Source organism: Sorex araneus, chromosome 1, assembly GCF_027595985.1.
Source record: "Sorex araneus isolate mSorAra2 chromosome 1, mSorAra2.pri, whole genome shotgun sequence".
NCBI lineage: Eukaryota > Metazoa > Chordata > Mammalia > Eulipotyphla > Soricidae > Sorex > Sorex araneus.
This window is the reverse complement of record NC_073302.1, coordinates 131,532,497-131,555,228: the sequence shown is the minus strand read 5'-3', so window position 1 is coordinate 131,555,228 and position 22,732 is coordinate 131,532,497. Positions and strand designations below refer to the sequence as shown.

Sequence of the window (22,732 nt, the reverse complement as noted above, 5' to 3'; positions counted from 1 at the left end):
GGCTATTATGTTTAGATAATAGGGGTTGTCTAAATACCTGAGAAATGAATTTGCTTGTAAATGAGCACAAGAGAAGAAAAGGGACGTGAAGGGTCAAGTACAGAAAGGAGACTTTTGTGGATGAGGAAGAAGCAAGGTAGCTGAAAAAAACTCTCTTACAAGCCTTAAATCAGTCTTGCCTTAAATGCATGTATTCTTAGGACATCTGAATAGGTTTAGATCTGGTACTTGCATCAGAGGTCTCCATTTTATTGATTGAATTTGTGTTTCTTCATCAGACTATAATTTTGCTGTTATAACTCAGACTCAGGCATATTGGAATTGTGCAGAAGTGTCCCTTCTTCCTTCCCCTCCTGTGAATTTGGGAATCTGACTTCAGGAATGAATGCTCTTCAACTTATAATGGCATCTCTAAGAGAAATTATGGGCGTTAAAGATTGGGGGCTTACAGAAACACATCTGTTGCACAGTACAGAGCCACTGCTATGTGATAGTTACAAGAAAAGAGAAAACTAATAGAACTATGTTTCTCTTTCCCCTTCTTTCTGGTCCCCACTAGTTATCCGAATTGGAAAAGCTAGCAGTGAATCAGCATGAAAAAGAAAAATTGGGGTTGCAGAGTTACTGATCCAAGAATAGAAGGGCAAAAAAAAAAAAAAGAGTAGAAAGGCTAATTTTCAGCTGAGCGACAATGGCTTATTGATATAGGGTCAGTACTGATGTACTTTACAGTTGTTCTAGAATTAATTTATTCAATTCACATATATTTTTATCCCTACTGTCTCTCAGGCTATTAGAGGGAAGAGCAGTTAACTAAGTGGACCAAGTCTCTGCTTTCTTAGAGTGGGGAAAGATAATAATAGAAACCTTAACAAAATATAGAGTGATAAGTGCTGTGGAAACAATAAAAGATTAATCCGAGTGCTGTCTACACATTGTTTCAGAGCTATTCTTACCTGGCTCTTTAGCATCTTGCTCTCTCTGAGCAGTTGGTTCTAAGTGCTCACAAAGAAGCACGTACTGGGTTGTTCTGCCACTCAGCCTGGTGCTGTGAACTTGTAGATTCCATTACGAAGATACAGATGGGAATTTGCTGTTCTACTTTGACAATTTAATCAGTTTCAAATTCCACACCTCTCTAATGGTTTCTGAGTTAGTCTGCTTTAAAAATATGGAGTTGGTGATTTATAAACAGCAGATCTTTTTTTCCCTCCGAGTTGGGCCCTAGGAGTTGGATATCAGGGTCAGCAGACCATCTGTTTGTGGCGAGACCTATCTTCCAGGACGCAATTTCTGACTTCTCACTATGAACGCTCATGGAAAAGGCTAGAAGCTCCTTCTGACCTCTACTAGAAACATTAATCCCATGTATGAGGGATTTATCCTAATCAACTATTCCTGTCCTAGATATCAGTTGCTAATTGCATTACCTCGAGGATTAGGATTTCAACATATAATTTAGGGTGGGCAAACATGTGCACAGAGACATGGCAGTTGATATTTATATTCCACATATGGCATCAACCAACATCTCTATAAAAATATTTGATCACAATTCTGTTGATTCACATTAAAAGAAGAAAACACATAAGATTGAGATGAAGCTGAAGAAATCGGGTTGGAGAGTACAGTAACCAAGTATATCCAGGTTATTTTGAGGCAGGAAGAGCTGAAAAGACTCATTCATGTATCATAGCTAAAATACGTAAGCACATCATATGCATTTTTTTCTGTCCTTATGGCACTCCACTCAAGATTCAAAATCCAAGGGCAAAAAAGAGCCCAGATGATGTGTTCCTCCAGGGCTTTTCCTGGAGTTGTTAGAACAAAGATTTGTTTCTCTACCTCAATGCGTATTTTGTGAGGAGTCCAGAGAAACTTATTGCAGTGTGCCTTTCATTAAGCTCATAATTGGGAGAGGTCACTACTCAAGTGAAATTAGGACAATGCTAGGTATAAGTAGTAACAGAGAAGTAAAAAACAAATCACTGAAATCACCTTTACTGTTAACTACCATGTTTAAGTTAGAATTGACACCATGCTTGGTTTTTAATTTATATATATGTATTTGAAGGAGAATCTTTACCTCTTCCTCATTAAGTTGAATAGTTGAAAGACAGAATTTTTGTATTCTCCTGTCATCTCAGATTTTTCTCATGCTCTTATCATCATCCACATAATATAGATAATACGCATGATTTCAGTGAGGCTAATAATAATAGCAAATCTTTGTAGATCTTCGTATAATCATTTTGTGACAGGCCTGATTTTGAGAGGAAGATGTGATATTCCTTATTTAATGCAAATTTCTACATAGTTTAGCAGCAAATGAACAAAATCTGTGCTTATATTTAGAAGTAACTTTTATATATTCATATTTACTTCCCTCTTGACTTTAATTATCTGGTCCTCTCATACTACCCTCCTGCCCTTAAAAGTTTGTGCTCACATATAAAACTATTGTCTATAGTGATTTTCTTATATGAAGTTGAAGAGCTTGCAGTGAGTCTGTCTCTGCATGGCATCAGGACTTTAGTTGGACTCCATGACATCTGTCACCTCTCAGGAGAACTACTGTAATGCCTGTGAACTATTATGTTGCCAAAATGCCTGGTGCTATATGTGGTGTTACGTCATTATATGACCCAGTATAGAGTTGATTGGTTAATTCTCATCTCTCTGGTGCTTACTTAGTTACAAAGCCTTTAATGTTTTTTGTTCCTGTGCCAGGTAATTAACACAGATTAGTATTTCAGAATATAAGAAGTATCTAATATGTTTTGCAATTCCAATGAGATCAGAGCTCTGTTGTTTTAAGGAATGTTTTACTACTTTTTATTTTACACCCCAAATTTTAACACTAATTTTAGGTTATTTATCTTAAAATGGAAGTCTTTTGTTTACAAACACTTTCAGAAAAGTTGAAGTGAACAAATCTGTATAAAATGATTGACTTTATTGGGGGTGATGGTGTGGGAACAAAATAAGTAGACAAACAAAACCTTAAAATGAAGTTTTTTGTCTCTTTTTATAGAAACCACAAAAAATCACAAGAAATAGCCTTTTTTGACCCAACTTATGTATTCAAATGGATTCAGAGACAAAAACAATAATCGTTTCATTTATAATAGTAAGCAACTTTATTTCCTGACTTTCCCTGAAGTTTCTTGCTAAAGAGGTGGAGTAAATCAGTTCTGAGGCTGGACATCGATCAATGACCTCTTTGTTGGTGACAGTACCCACCTCCTCTCTCTCAGACAATTAGTCACGAGATTTGGCCTTGGAAGTAAAAGGTTAAAGGAGAGCAAAGCTTAAAGAAGAAAAGTAAGAGTCATCAATTTAGTACCCTAACTTTAACTCTGCTTTGTCTTGTTCACTCATGCATTTATTCATTCACTCATCTGGCGTTGAATCACTTAATAAATTTCAAAGTCAAGAAATATGTCTTTCATACATATACATCTATAAATACATATACCCAAATAACTTAGACGTGCATTGTTTTGGGGTCTGGGGGATGCTTTGGAGGTCACAAGGCAGCTCTCAATGATTGTCAGCAAACCAGCTAGTGATTCAATATTAGGGTATCAGATGTGTTGCTGCTCTGTCCTTGTGGGGCTGAGGTTTGGTGGGAGCGGGGGGAAGGGCTACTCTGATGGGGTTGGGAAAGGAGGTCTCCAGGGCCCTGGGAGTACTATGGAGTAGAGAGTGGTCAGCCACCTATAAGACAAGTGCCTTAACCCTGTACCCTGTCTCCAGTCCTGAAAGTTAATAATTTAAATTAGAAGTGCATGCAGCTTAGGAGTCAGATGTTTCATAGCCGAGAGGCAATTTCACCACATGAAAAAAAAACTTTGTAATTTTAAAAAATTAATAAGCACTCCATACTGGTACATAAAATGGAAACTACATTTACCTTACAGACTTGCAGTCAGAAACTCTGGAGCACATTGCATAGAGTATTCTTATTAAACTTTTAAAGTTTATAGAAATCCTTTTATTCAGGTTGTAGGGTAAAGATAAAAATCATCAGTGATAATGCACTTCGATAGCCCTCAATTACAAAAGAACAAAGTACTCTGAGCACCTAGGCAAAGGGACTGTGGATTCACTGAGAAGTTCCTGAAGCTGGTTCTTTCATCCATCCATCATTCAGGGAGTATTTTGAAGATCTCTTCTTTGTATTGGATATCACTCTATTTGTCCACGTTTTGGACTGAGTTCCAAAAAAGCAATGTGCAAACGGCTCTACTTGCAGCCATTTTTTAAACAACTTCTTAACACACATTTTTTATTTTTTACAAAGAAGATGTATACTTTGGTAGTGAACATCGGATGGGAGAAGAGAGCTGCAGATCATTTCTTCTTCAATTTTAAAAGAGGAAAAGATGAACACACAAATACATTTGAGAAGGAACAAACAATACTCAGAAAAAAAAATCAAGGAAACTGTCATGGGAAGACAAACTAAGAAATTTTATTAAAAGTTTTCAGTTTTGAAGGGTTGTCAATTTTTTTCTCTTGGATTCATAGTCTGTTCTCTATCCTCTGTGTTGGGAATGGACTGTCCTTGGCATGTGAACAGACATCTGAGTTCTCTGGTTTCAGGTTGTTTTGTCCAGAGGGAAACTCAGTAAAATGTTAGGAGGGAGGAAAATGAGCATGGTCTTTCTACTATAAAATTAAGGTTTGTGTCTAAGTTTTTTTTTTTTTTTTTTGCCTTTTAGGTCACATCCGGCAATGCACAGCGGTTACTCCTGGCTCTGCACTCAGGAACCACCCCTGGCGGTGCTCAGGGTACCATATGGGATGCTGGGAATCAAACCCGGGTTGATTGAGTGCAAGGCAAACGCCCTACCTGCTATGCTATCGCTCCAACCCCAAGTGTCTAAATATTTTAAACAGAGAGAAGTTTACCACAGAAGTTTTTATATTCTATAACCATGGAATCTTTGAAATAATGTAGTATATGTCAGAAATAATTTAACAAGATTTAAAATATGGCCTTAGTTAAATACATGAAAAACTTCTAACCTCTTAAAATGTGAATCATTAAAATAGTGATTTTTCCCAATGTTTTTATTGCATTATTTCAGATAGGTAGTCAGCATATTGTGAATATTTAACATTAAGATACAAAAATTTTCCAAGAAATAGTCATTATCAGATATGTACATGATTCAATATTTCTGATTATAATGAATGCTAAAATTTGAAAAGGTAAATAAAATGGCATTATAAAATAATGCAAAATAAAAAATATCAGTTATTCTTAGATAACAGAACTGCACATCTATAAAATTCTACTGAAAGTAGAATTTTCAACACATAATATATTGTCCTTTTCTGTTTACTCTCTAAACTGAAAGCCTCAAGCTGTAATACAACATAGAAATTATCTAAGTGAAATATTAAATTACCCAATAATTTTAAGGAATTAAAAGACAGGGATGGTATATAGTGAACACTTAGGTACTGCTTAAACTTTAAGGGAAATACAATTTCTCTGGAATATAGAGTAACAGGATTATTTTATAGGAAGAAAGCACAAGGCTTTTGTTATTTTTGTTTATAAAACATTAACATAACTAAAGTCAGTTAAGGATAATAAATAAAAATAATTACCATCACTACCATAATCTAACATGTAGCTTCAAAATCATGTTTTTCTGCAATGCTGTTATATTAGTTTAGTGCAGTTGCTGAAACTCGGAAAAATCCTTATTTAAACAAATGCCTGCTGCTGATTATTTTCAAAATGAATAAATAAAAGGATTATTGATAAGAAAAATATCTCTGCAAAACATTTTGATGGTGTATTTTTAAACAAATGTAATTTCTGGGGATCAAGCCATCTTCATTCCTCATGAGTGTGTGTGATTGAGTGTGTGAGTGTATGTATAAGTGTATTTGACTATGTGAGTGTGTGTGTACAAATGAATGTTTATATAAGCATGTGAGTATGTGTGTATGAGTGTGATGTGTGTGAGTGTGCACGGGTATGTATTTGAGTCTGAGTGACTGTGTGTGTGTGTGTGTGTGTGACTATATGTGTGTGGAGGAGAGTGTGTGAATGTGTGTGTGAGTGCGTATGCAGAGCCCCCACGCCCTGCTTCAGGGGGTCCACTCCACTCGTGAAGACTGGAGACAGCCTTGGGGCTCAGTGCCCTCAGCTGGTGCAAAGACAGAATGACTCTCTGTGTTCCGCCATCTTGTATGTCCGCCTGTCCATGAATATGTGTGAGTGTGAGTACGTGTGTGTATGAATGTAAGTTACTGTGTGTATGACTGTATGAATGTGATTGTGAATCTGTATGTAAGTGTGTATACATGAGTGCGACTGTATGGATGAATGCGTGGGATTGAGAGTCTGTATGTGAGTGCAAATGTGTGTATGGGGTATGAGTATATAAGGGGATTTACGTGTATGAACGTGTGTTACTGCATGTGTGTGTATCTGTGTGTGTATGACAGCATATTGCTGTGTGGCTGTATGTACATACCTGAATGTGTGAGGTAATTGTGTATATGTGCACGTGCGGATGGGATTCTGTGTGAATGTGTTCTCACAGCTCAGTGGTTCCATTGTCACTAATGTACAACACACTCACCCTTAGTGGACTGTTCTTCGAGATGCACCTGTGTGCTTTTACTATGTGCGCAGGAGGGTTCCAGCTCACCTGGAGTCTGTGGGAACAGCTTGACTCGCTCAGGACAGTGGTGACACAAGACATGCCAGGACACAGAGTGTATCTCGGGCTGTGCAGGGCCAGACTGATGGCCACTGGCTGTGCCTCCTCTCTGACAGGTGAGGCTAGGATGTGCATATGTCCACATAGTCACCGTGGGTCCACACATGCTCTCCTCTCCAGGGTCACACTGGCTCCTGACTCTAGCCCTGGCCTCTCCTTCAACACTCCCCAGAGGGGCCGCCTGGCCCAGCTGCCCTGGGGTTAGACTAAAGCATGCAGAGCCCCCAACCCTGCTGCAGGGTGCCACTCCAGCCCTTCTTGGAGACTGGAGACAGGAGACAGCCCTGGGGTTCAGTGCCAGCTGGTGCAAAGACATGACCCTCTGCACTCCAGCATCACGTATTTCTGCATATTCATTGCCGCTGAGGGAGCTTCACGGTCCTCTAGAGCTCTGTGCATTGGCCCCATGACCCTGATAGTGCCTGCAGCCATATGACCAGCACCTACAGCCCACGTGCTCAGCATTGCAACGCCATGATCAGCACTGCAGACCACGTGATCAGCACTGCAAGCCCATCACTGGGACCATGGCCAGGGGAAGGCCTGGTTGCAGGTACAGGAGACCTGGAAGAACAGTGCTCTGCAGCGGCTGGAGGCAGGAGCAGCCCTGAGTATCCTTCTAAACCTCCCTGGGGTCTCCCGTAGGGTCTGTGTGCCCTGCTGACCCTCCACTGGGAGCTACTGAAGCCACTGGACACTGCTTGCTTTCTGTCTGACTGGGACGTTTCCCTGGGGACACCTGTGGCCAGCCCTTTCATTCTCAGGTCACTTTGGGTTTGGTTCCCACTAGACCCTCCTTTCCTCGGGGGTCTCGTAGGCACCACCTGACTTGAATCTGTGTCTCTGTCTCTGTCTCTGTCTCTCTCTTTCTGTCCTCCAGCCCTCTCCTTCTACTGTCCTCGCCATGGCAGACTCTGCCACTGGGCTTGGCCGCCGTCTAGATTTCCAGGAACTTGCGGCCTTGCATATGTGGGACCCCAGCGGGACTAGGAGCGTAGCTTGGGTCTCTGTGAAGGGAGATGAATTACACGTGACGAGAAGGCCCGTGTCCCCGCCCGCACCTGCAGAGTGCCTGGACAGCAGGCACAGAGAGATGAGCAGCAGGGGGCCAGGGAAGAGCGGCTCAGGCGGGCACTCTGGGCAGAGGAAGAGGCTGGGTCTGTGCTGAGTCACCGAGAGGGCCGGGCCACTTCCTAGTCTTCCTCTTGAGTCCAGGCCGCTTGGCAGGTAGGAGTCAGACTAGAACAGCTCATGCTGCCACGAGCTCGCCAGCCAGTTTCAACAGACGATTTTGGGACTGGAAATGAACAGAGCCCTTTGCGACCAGGCAGTTCGCTCCTGGGTGTCTTCTGGGCCCCAAATCAACATCTTCCGTCTGCCCACCCAACACACACACAGACACACAAGTTCAGTGTCAGAGGATCACGAAGCGTGTGTCTGAGAAACTGTCCCTTTGTGCCATAAGGGATTGGACAAGGTGGGGCGGCTCCAGCTTTCTGAACTGCTGCCCAGGCTTGATGGTTTGGCGAGAGGCTTGACATACATGTATGTATACATAAATATATATACATATATATACATACATGTATCAAAGGCCTTGACAGAGGCTGAAGAGCACTCCGGGCGAGCCAGGCTGCCTCTCCAGAGGCCCCTCACCAACCTAGCACCTTCGGATCTCTAGGCACTGCAGGCAGCCCCTGAGCATCCCTGGGTGTGGCCCCAAACTAATCAAACAGAATGGTAACAGCCAAACAGCAGGGTACTTGAGGCCCATGGCTTTGGTGGTTGTCTCACACTTGAGCCGGCAGTTTCTCAGACGGCTGGTGTCTGCTCCAATGAGGAGGTGGGGGCTTGGGACCATTGTATCATTCCCCCACTTGTGCCAGTGGGGGCTGCTAGGGTCCCTCTAGGGTCCAGGGTGCCGAGAGGGCATCTCTGGGGTCCAGGATGGGCACCGGGTTACTCTCTTCTAGCTCATACCCAGTTGAGAAGCTTGCCGAGGCCACAGGCGCCCTCATGAGTGAGTCTGGTGGTGGTTGGGGCGAGGCGGGGGGGCTGTCAGAGGAACTGAGCCACCATTTCCACACGTCCAGGCCAGCCCAGGAGGCAGCCAGAGCCTCAGGCCCATGAGCACTAGCAGGCAGGAGAGGGAGGAGAAGGTTTGCCCTCTGTCACACCTCCTTGGCTGGGACTCTCGAGGTTCCGAGCAACAGAGCTGTGCCAGGGACCCGCGTTCCTGCTCCCTTCCTCAGGGCCGAGGTCTGACAGTGGCTCTCACGACAGGAGGGTGATGCGTCTCCAGCCTGGACAGAGCCCTGAGTCCAGCACATGCACATGTATGTCACATGTATGTCACAGGCTCTGACATGGAACACTGAAAGCTGCATGAGAGGAGAGAGCCCCTAACCTGCTCAGGAATCCAGTCACTCTCACGTGTGTAAGTGTGTGAGTGTGTGTATATGAGAGTATGTGAGTGTATGTACAAGTGCGTGTATGGAATGTGTGAGTGTGTGTGTATGAGCGTGTGTGAGTGTGTGTACAAGTGCGTGTATAAGTGTGTGAGTGTATGTGTATCAGATTGTGTGAGTGGGTGAGTGTGTGTGTATGAGAGTGTGTGAGTGTGTGTATGATTGGGTGAGTGTGTGTGTATGAGAGTGTGTGTGTGTATGAGTGGGTGAGTGTGTGTGTATGAGGTGTGTGAGTGTGTGTATGAGTGGGTGAGTGTGTGTATGAGAGTATGTGAGTGTGTGTATGAGTGGGTATGTGTGTATGAGAGTGTGTGAGTGTGTGTATGAGTAGGTGAGTGTGTGTATGAGAGTTTGTGTGTATGAGTGTGTGGGTGTTTGTATAAATGTATGAGTGTGTGTGTATGTATATGTGTTTGTGAGTTTGTGAATATGTAAGAGTGTGGCTGGCTAAAAAATGAGAATAAAGGTGCTAAAAGTGTTTTAAGACTTAAAATACTCTGAAAGTAACAAGGGAACTTCAGTAATAATGAATGCTGCCTTTTCACACTTTTAACTCTTTTCTTTTAGAAGTGACAATCAGGAATCAAAATACAGGTCCTGATAATTCTCCAATTACCAGGGTACATTTTGTCCACTCTGCAAACTACTCTACTTGCACTCAGTTTTTAAAAAAAATTCTTAACGATATTTTCTTACAAAGAAGACGTATACTTAATGCACACTTACATCTACTGGCATGATTATTTATAGTTTTTTGTACCATAATTTTAGTCTTTCCAAGTTTATGATTTTATAAATATTTATGTACATTGCAACTTATTGTGATGTTAGTATTGACATAGTTTTATATAAAATAAAATTTCACTGTATTGAACTGAAAGTAAAATTTACCTTAGTACACAAGAAACTTACACTGTAATTCTACCTTCACTCTCAAATACTTGCCTAAGTATTCTAGCACTTTTTACTATGCTTTTAGTCACTTATTTGAAATGATTTTTCTGAAGTATAATCAATGTTAAAGCTCTGGTCTTCATTCTGTTGCACTGACTTATCATTTTCTTTCTGTGCTAATACTACTATAAATACATGTAATATTTTAGATCACCTCTTTTCCTTATTTTTTCTTCTATAGGGGATTTCCCAGTGGAAAGGACTGGAGATACTTGGCTTTACACTAAATGCTCAGCTGTGTGAAAGAGATCAAAGAATGTTGTGGATCAGAGCTAGGATCTGGTCCATACAAGGCATGCATATCACTCTTTTGAATTAACTCTCTGGCTCATTATATTCTTTTCCTAAGCTTATATGGTTGATTATTTTAAAGTAATTTGTTAATATGAATATTGTTATGTCTTTTATATACACAAAAAAGAAAAAAACATATAAACCACAGTTTTTTCCTTAAATATCAAATTGAGGCATATCATTTTTATGAGACTTTATATTGTGGGTAGGAATATATATTAATTTAGTTGCACTGTTGTTAATTTAGTATGTTTTATATTTTTAAGACTATGGATATGATGCATTATTAAACTTATCAGATTGCTTTATTTCTTTGGTTTTGGGACCACAACCAGCAGTGCTCAGAGTTTACTCCTGGTTCTGTAATCAGCTATCATTCCTGGCAGAGCTTGGATGACCATATAGATAGCTAGGGATTGATCACATAAAGGGAAGCACACTGCCTGCTGTACTGTAGCTCCAGTCACAATATTGGGACTTTAATTTTTAGTGCATAGAATAATATAGTACATATGATATATATAGTGCATATAATAATATAGTGCAAAGAATTATTGTTCTCTGAGTTGTCTTCATGATTATTGCTGATGCCTGAGTCAATACTATTTTTTAATGTTAACATCATATTATAAATTTTATCATTAATTTATGATTAGGCAGTTGATTCTTTTAAGTTTCATGGAAACAACATTATAAAGTGAAAATACTGCAAACTACTGTATATGTGTCTCTGACATATTGATGGTTCTAGAGTTTCACATTAAGAATGACTGTTGCTTTTTTCTGGATATATAATGACATTTTTTGTGCATAAGATACAGAGGGGCTGTGAGGTTACACTTCATGCACTATATTTTCATAGTTTCTTACTTTGGACTTCTGACTCAACTAAAACTGATCTTGTGATGTTCTTTCCATATATATGATTGCCATATTGCTTTAGCAGACTAAGAGCATGTTTTATCCTTTAAATCTTTAAATTTCATTGTGAATTTTCCAATAAGCTGTCACATTTCAAGTCTCCCATCTATCTTCTTAGTTTCATTTCACATACCCTTGTGTCTGCTGGAGGGATACTTTATTTCAGTTTTATATTAATCTATTGATTTAATTTTAGTTTCATACTAATCTCTTGCTGTCTTTAATTTGCTCTTAAAGTATTAAAGAGAACATTTTATAAATTGTAGAATCATACAGTATCCTTTACGATAGGACATTATCATGAAATGAATTCATAACTGATATTCTTTCATGAGTCATTGGAAATCAGATTTTTCTGAAATTCCAAGCATTCTGACATCATGGACAGCTACTGACAGAATCAAATATGATGCTGGTTCAAATTCTAAGATGATTGAGAAGAGAACCACTTTAACTTTAATCAGGTAAATTTCAGTTTAGATAGTATGTCAATGAGCAAGACACCGAAACGGGCTAAGATGAGTTTAACCTCAATGTTCAGGCCTGTTGTGGGACATGATAGATTTATATGTATGCAGTGGGTCCGGAAGGATTAGGAAGAGAGAGAGAAAATGAAGAGACAATAGGTTTAGGGAGATAGCATTGCAGTCAGGGTTCTTGAACTGGGTTAGATCCTGGAACTCTGTATGGTTCCCTGAGCACTGCTGGGAGTGATCCTTAATTGCTGAGCTAGAAGTAAGCTCTGAGCACCCCTGGGTGTGGCTCCAAAACAACATAAAAAAAGGAAAAGAGAGACAATCATAATGCAAAACTGAGTGGAAGACGAGTAGTATTTAACTTGCTCCCATTTGTCTTTCTTACTCCCCTAGCCCCACAGTCAGCAAATAATCACCACCCTTAATTTTATAGCAAATGTAATTCCTGCAGTGAATTCAGATATAGAGCAATTGAAATTCTGAAAGAATTATGGCTGTTCAAGACACAGAAGGCCTATTTTCATAGCTGGGTCACATTTTAAAATTTATTTGCAGATATTCTTATTGTGTGCCTCTGTGTCTGTCTCTGTCTCTTTTTGTCCTTTTGACTCTCTCTTTCTGTCTCTCTTTCTCTTTCTCTCTCTTTTTGTTTCTTTTGTTCATTCTTTCATAGGTGTCACTCTGTTCCAAACTTGTAAAGTCTCCATTTCTTTTATATTTAGAGAGCTTCTATTTAAGATATATTCTCTCTATTTAGAGATGACTTATTATATCTTTTATTATTATTTTTAATTGAATCACCATCAGATATAGTTACAAAGTTGTTCATGATTGGGCTTTAGTCATAACACCGTATTGTATTTTGGTTTTTGGCTTTTTGTGTCACACCTAGTGTTGCTCAGGAGTTACTTTTTTCTCTGCACTCAGGAATTACTCCTGGTGTTACTCAGGGGACCATATAGGATGCAGGGAATTGAACCCTGATCAGTCCCATGCAAGGCAAATGCCCTCCCTGCTATACTATTGCTCCAGCCCCAAGGCCATTTTCTTCTTAGTGATATGAAGTCAACAATCTGAAAATAGAATAAAGGCAGCTGCCTTTAAAAAAACTGTAGATAGCTTTGTTTATACATTAAAATGATATACATTCTTGTTTACAAATAAATTGTATTGTTTCTAGAAGCCCAATGACTGAAAATGGTCTGAAATTTATCCTGAGCGACCAATAACTCAAAATTCTATTCAGACATTTCTTCTACTTCACAATCATGTTTTTCAGCAGTTCTATCATGTTAGTTTAATGCAGTTGCTGAAATTCAGAAAAATCCTTACTGAAATAAATGCTAGGTCATGATTAATTTGGAATAGAATAAATAGGATTGGTGAGAAGGAAAGAAAATCCAACTTAAGCTCTGCAAGACTCTTTTGATGGCGTATTTTTAAATTATTGTAAAATTCAAAATTTATGTTAAAATATACATTGTCACACCCAGGACTGAAAATAGAGAGATTGGAGAAAGATGCCAAATGGGAGAAGAGTGGGAGAACATCTTTAGACTATTAAGGAAATCTGCCTGAGTAATGGGGCCCTTCGGAGAGAGAATTGTGCTTTAAAGAGGTGTTTGTTTTGCTCTATCCCTTTGGATTGCTTCTGCCCTTGGTCACCTCTTAACCTTGACTGACTTCTTGGATTCCCAAATTCCCTACTTTGATAGACCAGAGATTTTTAAAAAAAATTTCCTACCATAAAAATTTGGACACCGATACTTATATCTTAGGGTTTTTGGTTTTTGATTAGTTGAAAACAGATGGTGTCTGAGTCAGGATGAAGCCTGCTGAAAAGGAGTTAGCATAGACATGGTGAGGAGAATGGTAAGAGGAAATCTTAAAAGATTTTCAGCTCTGAGACCTAAGGAGTCTCGTTACATCTCTCTGTTCTTTGTTCTCGAAGCCCTTCCCTTCCAGCCTCTGTGAGCTGCTCCTGAAGGCATGGAAATGTCTCCTGCTCCTTCATCCCTGCCTTTCTGTTATTAATTGCCTTTTCACTGTTTAGTTCGTTGGGGAATCTCTTGGATTGGCTCCACTTGGTTTCTCTTGAGTGGCCTTGGGTTAGAGAGAGAGAGAGAGAGAGAGAGAGAGAGAGAGAGAGAGAGAGAGAGAGAGAGAGAGAGAGAGACAGAGAGAGAGAGAGAGACAGAGACAGAGACAGAGACAGAGAGAGACAGAGAGAGACAGAGAGAGAGACAGAGAGAGAGAGAGAGCGTCCCTCTCTGAGGTGTCCACTCCTCTCCCCCCATAATGTAGTTGTAACTGACAGAAACCAAATATAATCAGGGAGTTTTGGCAGGGCAGGATAGTCTTCTGTGTTCTGTGGGCAGGAAGGCAAGTCTTGTGTCTGAAACAGATGTTTCAGGACAACTGGGAGTCTTGAAGCTCTTCAGAGTCGGGGCTGTCCCGCTGAGTGACTAGTGAGTTTGGCAGCACATCTTGCTGCCTTTAGCTTAATCCGGTGGATCTGGGAGGCGCAGAGGGAATAAGAGGAATCTGGAATGCTCTCCTCAGCATCAATAGCACATTGTACGTTTCACTGGAGAATACTTTCCCCATCTGAAATGGTAATTACGTCCTGCCTAGCTTCCAAGACATCTTGGCGTTCTGGCAAGGGGTAGGTGCACACTGACAGACAGCATACCTCTTAGTGTGTTTTGCAGATTACATAACTTATCTCAAAAGATAGGTCAGCACTGGCCAGGCCTCCCTAGCACGTCTTCGTCTCAGAATTGGCAGCTGGAATATCTCCCTGGGGTATGCGTTGATCTGAGTGGCCTTGGTTCGAAAGGAATCCCATGCCCTGCTTAAGAAGCTCAGAGAGAATAAACAAGGATAAGTGTAAGCTGGTCAATTGTTTGTCCCTAGGTGCAGGGCTTCATTCGAAAAGTCCCATGCACTTATTGTCCTGGGTTACCCAGACTTAGTTCCGTTCGCTGACTGCATCTCGCCTCCCACTGCAGGCTCGCACACACAAACACACAGACACACACACGTACACACATACACAAAACACACTTTCCGTTTACTCATGACCTGCACCCTTTACTGTGAGACTTTATTTTCCTATGTGCATCTAGCAGTACACGTGATTTTTCTGCAGGCAGAGCCCAGCCGTCTCCCATTCCCCATCCATAGCATCATTCAAACAGGCGTTCAGGCACCGTGACAAGCCTCTCGCTGAGTTGCGGGCGGCCCGCGTCCTCCCGCCGATGCACGCAGATCCTCCGGCGCCTCGTCGCCGCCCGGCCCTCGCCGCCCCCGCGTGCCCAGCAGGGACGCCGCGAACTGTCGCCGCACGGGCAAGATAAACACCTCGCCGGGCTCCCGGGTTCAATGTCACGCGGGGCCGCCGGAGCGGAGCACCAGCGGCGGGCGAGCGCGTGGCCCGGGCGGGCGGGGACGGCCGGCGGCCAGCAGAGGGCGGCCGCGGGCGGCGCTGGCGCGAGGGCTGAGCTCGGCGTCGCGGGGCTCGGCAGCCTCAGCCTCCGCTGAGGGCGGCAGCAGCGGCGGCAGCAGCAGCAGCAGCGGCAGCAGCAGCAGCGGCCGCGGCGGCGGCGGGAGCGAGGCGCGCAGCGAGGAGCGCGGGCGCGGGCGCGGAGCAGCCGCCGCCGCCGCCGCCGCCGCCGCGACGGGCAGCCGGGCTCGGGCCCCCTCCGCCGCCCGCTCCGCGTCGTGCCCACCCCGCCGCCCGGCGGCCGGCCGCGTCCCGCGGGCATGGAGGGAGGCGGCAAGCCCAACTCCTCGTCCAACAGCCGCGACGATGGCAACAGCGTCTTCCCCGCCAAGGCGCCCGCGACGGGCGCGGGGCCGGCGGCGGCCGACAAGCGCCTGGGCACCCCGCCGGGGGGCGGCGGGCCGGGCGCGAAGGAGCACGGCAACTCCGTGTGCTTCAAGGTGGACGGCGGCGGCGGCGGCGGCGGCGAGGAGCCGGCGGGGGGCTTCGAGGACGCCGAGGGGCCCCGGCGGCAGTACGGCTTCATGCAGAGGCAGTTCACCTCCATGCTGCAGCCCGGGGTCAACAAATTCTCCCTCCGTATGTTCGGCAGCCAGAAGGCGGTGGAGAAGGAGCAGGAAAGGGTTAAAACTGCAGGCTTCTGGATTATCCACCCGTACAGTGATTTCAGGTAGGGGCTCCCGGCGCCGCCCGGCCGCGCCCTCCAACACGCGGCCCGGGGACTCGCGGGGCCGGGCCGGGCCGAGCGGGCGCCGCTCCGCAACTAGTTTCCTCCCGGGAGCGGGTGGGGGTGCGGGGTGGGGGGAGACCCCGAGTTTTCTGTGGCTCGGGAACCCCGGGGAACCCCGCCGTCCACCCGGGCTCGTGAACTTTGGTGTGTGTGGGAGGGGGGTGGCAGGTGCAGGTAAAAGGTGCCACGGTTGACCCCCGCGCCCCCTCGAGAGGGGAACATGCTAAGTTGGATCCGGGAAACTTTTTCTTGGGCGATGGAAGTGTTGAACCAGCGGGTGCAAAGTGGTTTTATTTTTTTCCACCCCTCCTTTCTATTTTTTTTTTGTTGGAGGGGGGCGGTAGGGGGGTGGGGGCGACCCTCCTGTGCTCACTCTCTCTGTTCTGCAGCCCGTGAAAGGGGTCCTTTCCCCAAAGGGAAGGAGCTCCCGGGGTGGAGGAGACGAGGGGCGTTCGGAGGTGGTGACTCACAGGTCGTCGCTGTTACAGCGGCTCTTGCACCCTTAGGGAGTGCGGAGCTGTTTTTCCATCCGCTTCGTGACACGGGCCGCCCGGGGGTGGCCGGGGGGTGGGCCACGGGAGGGAGAAGGACAGTTTGCGCTCGCCCCGTCTCCGACCCGGGATTTCGGTGCCACGGGCGCTGCTCAGGATCCGGCTGAAGCGCGGCTGGCTGGAAGCCCCCGAGTTCCTGAAACCAACGCGGGGGGCGTTTCCCGACCCTCCTTCCAGAACCCCGAGACACCCTTTCTTGACCTTGACCGCAAGTCCACAAGGCACAAATCTGTGTCTTATTTTCCCAGCCCCGGAATAAGGGCAAGCGAGCGGTCAGCTGTCAAGGGACACCGTTTCAGAGAATTAGAAGAAAGACATCGGCTAATCTTCTTATTTGTCGCCCACGTATTCATTCGGTTCTCAGCATGTTTAGCGACTGTCAAATGAAGGTCGTCAAGTGGATCCTCTTATTAGCGTGCGCACATGCTGCACCCTCACCCTCCTACCCCCCCCCCCCCCCCCCGTTTAGAGTAGCTGGAGTAAGGTTGGGCTTCCCATCTGCAACAACAGAGCTAGTAACTCAGGGGGCATGCATTTATTTGTCAACCTGAACTTGTTCGAAACAGGAAGGAGAGTGTAAGGCGACGTGTGCACATCGAGCGGTGTGAACAGGCTTCCACAAAACAGCGATGAAAAACAGCTTCACTCTTTGTGTTCTGTTTAGAAAGTAAGAGAAATCTTAGCCTTCCACTCACTCCCTGGGTTCAGGGGAGCTGTCCACTGTTCTGAATGACTTTAGCTGTAGCAAACTCATGCACCAGTCACACAAAGCTTGTAGTAAGCGACATCACTTTAGTTGATATTTTGATACATGCGCGCGCACACACACACACACACACACACACATATATATATATATATACTGACCTTTGATAGCTACATATACTGATATTTTATGTCGATATATACTAAGCACGTGTACTGTATAGGGAACATGTGTGTATATGTAGTCCTAGAAATGTTTAATGTAGGTGGATTTAAGGAAGTGCAGAATTTTTAAGGTTCCTAAATGCAAAACTACAGTTTTATAAGGAGGTCTTATAAAACCTTTATATTCTGTAGATCATTCGGAGTTTTCAATAGTGTTCATGTTATAGAGGGCCTGCAAAATAAACATTTATTTTTCAACTAGGAAGAATATCGGAACAAACTTATAAATGGCCTTGTTCTAAAGTGTATAAGATTGTCCTGTTTAGAAATTTAAAGGTTGAATTGAAGGTTAAAATAAAATGTACTCTCTTTCCCACAATCCACAATATAAATGTCGCAACCCATATTACAGTATTTTCATGAAAAAACTCTACATAGAAACAAGCCTTCTAATCTTAGTAACATAAGCACAATATTTTCAGAAATATATGTGGTTTAATAATCACATCAAATAGAATGCTAGTCTTGGTTTAATTACATACTCTAGTGATTATATATGACACTTTAGTTTCTTGAACAATGTTAAACAATTACTACTTGAACAATTACTATTACACTGGATCTTGATAATATCTGAAAGAAATTTAAACTTATACTGAAAATATGCATTTGTGTTCTGAAACGTCAAACTATAGAAGCAATCATCTAAATGCTTTCATGTGGAAGGCGCTTATGTCATTAGTTCATTAATGTTTTATATGATCTCAGTACTAATAAAAGCTCTTCAAAATCTGTAACCAATCAAGATAGTGTAAGCACAATAAAATTTGGGCAGATTTTTTTTAAAGTGTTCTCTAGATGTAGATAAATTCTCCTGCATGACAAATGTCATGGTTACGATGATGGATTTGTCTTCAGACCCTTTCCTTGAGAATACACTCAAGGTGGGTGCTTTGCTGAGACTCCTACAGTGTCAGTCTATGTTTGGCAATATTTAGTAACTGAGAAAATGGCAATGAAGAACAATAGCCTTGATGTGGGAGAGAGCTTTGGGGAATAAATAAGATCCCAGAAAATTCTGCTTTTCCCCTTGGTGCTTTCATAAGCTTTTGCCCGGCCAGGGAGGTTATTCAGCCTGTTCTCTGGCACCCACACTCTGCTTTCTTGAGGGCTGAGCCTCTGCTCCAGGGCATGTCCTAACTTGAACACCAGGGCTAACGAGCTCCTCCTGGCCTTTCTCAGGAAGAGTTCGGAGGCAGGTTGCTTTCCACTCCCCCCCAGTGGCAGGCTCGGTTCCCACTGAGACTCTGAGAGAGCTAACTAGGTGCCAGTTTTTCCCGCTGGAGCCCAGAGCACTATGGCTGTGTCTGGCGGGTAGTTTGCTCCTACCTCCGGTGTAAGTAGGGTAGAGGCGCTGTATTTCCCCTCTTTCTCAGGAGAGATGATGTTAGAAACCTTCAGAGAATAAAGAAGAGCCAAGTACTATTAATACTGTCAGAAATGCAGAGAATTTCCTGAAGAACCGTCTGTTCATAATCAGGGTATGTGATCATCCAAACTAGAGAATAACAACGTTCAAAATATCACTCTTTATCTTTGTGTGACAAGTTCCTCGGCCCAGGTCTCACCGAAGTTTATGTGAGCAGTGCACAAATACTAAATTTGCTGATTTAATGTATTTAATGTCACGGTGGCTGTCACTGTCATCCCACTGCTCATCAATTTGCTCGAGCGGGCACCAATAACGTCTCCATTGTGAGACTTGTTGTTACTGTTTTTGGCATATCGAATACACTACGGGTGGCTTACCACGCTCTGCTGTGCAGGTGGGATGCTCTCAGTAGCTTGCTAAGCTCTCCGAGAGGGGTGGAGGAAAGGAACCCGGGTTGGCCACGTGCAAGGCAAACGCTTTACCCGCTGTGCTATCACTCCAGTCCATTGATTTAATGTAATGTTTTTTTTTGAAATTGCTAAGATTGATTATTTATTTAGAAGCTCAAATTTTCTTTTCACTCATCTGATAAAAAATGTGGCACTTGGCCAAACATTGTGCATTCACAGTCTGTCAGTAGTTATGATATAATCTTAAGTGACTGAAAGAAAATTCTGAGTACTTTTGTGGATGGTGGTTTTATTTGTGGAGTAACTTACCTTTTGCTGTGTTAGGGGTTTCAATATTATCTCATTGGATCATGCTTATGTAAGGGATCTTTTAAAATTAATATGCCTGCTCCAACGTCTTGCATATAGTTAGGGAGACAATTTTATATGTTGACTTAGTTTTTTCCACTGCTTTTCCTCAATTAGTATAAGTAACTATGTCCTAAGTACATAAGGACTCTAGGGACTGGAGTCACTTCCTGAAGTCATTGCCTTGGCTCATCTTCCATCCCTGGCTTGTGTTGTGTTCCCCACCTTGCTGCTCACAGGAGTTCACTGATGTCATTGCTGAAGGTAGTCCTCACCCATATTACATTCAGTCAAAGGGGCACCTTTTGTTTCCAAAGCCTCTCTGGGGAAAACAATTAAGCCTTCTGGGGCTTATGGACTAATTAGCTTACTGTTCGTTGTCTTTGAGTTGAATACACTCTGTATTCTCCCAGTAATGCTCCTTTTATTTGCTCTTCCTGTGAACACAGCCAAAATTAACCATAAGATTTTATTGTTTTCCATGGTAGGTGGAATCTTTTTATATCTTATATATTCAATTAAGTTATTTTTAATCGCCCTACCAACTGTTAGGCCTAATTAAAATGGAGTTATTTGAGAGATTTGGCGGTATCAGTTTTTTAAATTACTTTTTCTTAGAAGATATGTGAACTAAAAAGCCTAATTTTTGTTAAATTTTAATAAACAATTTTATAGATATTACAGTGGTGCAATATTAATAAAATGTTACAAGATGTTTTCAGATTTTTTTCTGAGCCACATTCCCTTTAACACTTTTGTAGGATTGCTATAAATTGAGAATAATTGGGCAGGTGCATTTTTAATAATTCATATTTAATTATGTAGACTTAGATTTTGAAATTGCATGCTGAATAATAAACAAAGTTTAAATGCATTATAATGATATTTCACTCATTATAATAGGCTTATTTAACAAAATCTGTTTAGACTACGTGCTTTTTAAAATCTACAACAGAAAACATGAACAACTAAAAGTTTAAATAGTAAACTTTTAAACTAGTAGTTAGATATGTAATTGTAATTTTGTATTATTCCAATCAATAGATTTGTGTCACAAAATCTAAACTCTGTATGAGGTCACTTACCTCTGTATGAGGTAAGCAGACTGCATCTGATGTAACTTTCATATATGCATTTGATTTTTTTTTAGTCTAGTTCTTGTGTTTAATAGATAATTCACTTCATTATTCACTTGAAAAGTCAATTTCAGATGAGTTAGAATAGAATTTGTTGGTTTCTTGTAAGGACAGTACAAATTGTAGTAGACCATTGGCAGTGCATGAAAAGTATTGAAGGATTTCAGCATTTGTGGCACATCATTATTATTTTGCTTAAAGAAGAAATCAACTGGGTGGGAGCGAGTACAAACCATGGGTAAGACAATTGACTTGCTCACGGCCACCATTGCTTTGAAACCTGGTCCTACATATGGTCCCCAAAGACCCTTGAGGGGTAATCTGAGCACAGAGCCCTGAGCACTTCCAATTGTGGCCTTAAAAAAAACAAAAACACAAAAAGCAAGAAAAAAGGCAGCAAACTATGAATTCGGCTGACAGTACTTCAGAAGAGGTAAAACTGAGGGAGAAAAGTGTCTCCATGCCTAGACAATGACTATTTCCCGATACAATTTTTGATTCTAAAAATAATTCCTTTGCGAAGGTATCTGAATGTACATCTTAGGGTAAATGGCGATGATTCCTAATACATCTTTGAATTTTTATGGTTGTGATAATTATAGCCCTGTGTGTATTTGTGTATATGTTTTGCATGTGCAATAGAAACTATTCAGGGTCAGGGGACATCTGTGTATCATTTCATGCACAAAAACAACATAAAAATTATTATATAAGTAGATTATTATTATTATTATTAATATGTTGGTTTTGGATGCCACACCTGGCTATGCAGTGATCACTCTGACCTCAGTGATTATTCGAGCAAGGGGTCCTTATCAGGTGCTGGAAACTGGAGATCGAGCCTGAGTTGGCCACGTGCAAGAAAAAAGCCCTACAATCTCTCCAGCCTCATCAAGTAGCTTGTTTTTGAATTTTTGAATTAAACATTTGCCTGACACAGTTTACCTAAGTTTGCCTCAAGACTTTTCAAATTTGTAAGTACCTTTTATTATTTTTAAATTGTTTCATCTAATCATTGGCCACTAGTTTCCCATTCAACAATTATACTCACAAATGGACTTGTTTTTATTTTATTTTATTATTTATCATGTATTCATTAATTTTGATTTTTAGGCCAACTTGGCTGTGTTTGGGGCTTACACCTGGCTTTGTGCTCAGGAATCACTGTTGTCGTCCATGGGATTTGAATCCACATGAAAAAACAAGCAAAGAAACTTCTTATTCTCTGTACTATCTCTTTGATGACTTGTTTTTATGTTTCAGGAACTAGCTTTTATTCTAAAGAGGTAAGGCTATTTACACACACAGAGTTATCAATGATTTGTATATTTGTACCATTAGGGTTTTTTGCAGTATTTCCACTTATATAGAGCAATAGAGCAAACATCTTTGTGCATTTATATTCATTACATCCGGCAGAGTTGCCGAGCTTCCCAAATTGGGGGGGATTGATTTTGGGAGCTGTTAGTGGCCTTGGGTGCAGTTGGGGCAGCATGTTCTATTTGTTCACTTGGAAGAAGGTATATTTGCATGGACTTCTGGGTATATTTTTCTGAAAAGAGGTAGGTAGGACAAAGAAGTTTCTTCAACATCCGATTTATGGAATGAAATTGCTCACTGAACATTTTGTATTATTATGTAAGGGGATTTTATTTATTTAATTTTAGTTTATGGTTCTTTTTGTGTGGGGAGACCACCCTGATGGTTTATAGGGCTTAAATGCCTCTACATTTAGGGATCACTAAATTTGGTTGTCAGGGACCTTCAGTGATGCCTATCAGGGATTGAACCCAGGTCAGCGGGTGTCTTTCTTGCTGGAAGTTTTTTCTATCTAATAAGGGGTCTTTGAGATTCACTGCTACTACTACTAGTTGAGAAATTAATT

The 22,732-nt window shown here is 42.3% G+C and overlaps 1 protein-coding gene across 2 annotated transcripts in view; it reads left to right on the top strand.

The window, feature by feature from the left end:
* Positions 1 to 15,538: 15,538 nt before the first annotated feature.
* The window catches only part of HCN1 (hyperpolarization activated cyclic nucleotide gated potassium channel 1), a 382,774-nt gene continuing 375,580 nt past the window's right edge, over positions 15,539 to 22,732 (top strand). Inside the window, exon 1 of one of the 2 annotated variants that reach the window (XM_004608418.3) lies at positions 15,539 to 16,040. In XM_004608418.3, coding sequence (XP_004608475.2) covers positions 15,631 to 16,040 — 410 coding nt within the window. In that variant the 5' untranslated portion in view covers positions 15,539 to 15,630. The remainder of the gene's footprint in view (positions 16,041 to 22,732) is intronic. The other variant, XM_055132368.1, reaches the window with a different exon arrangement.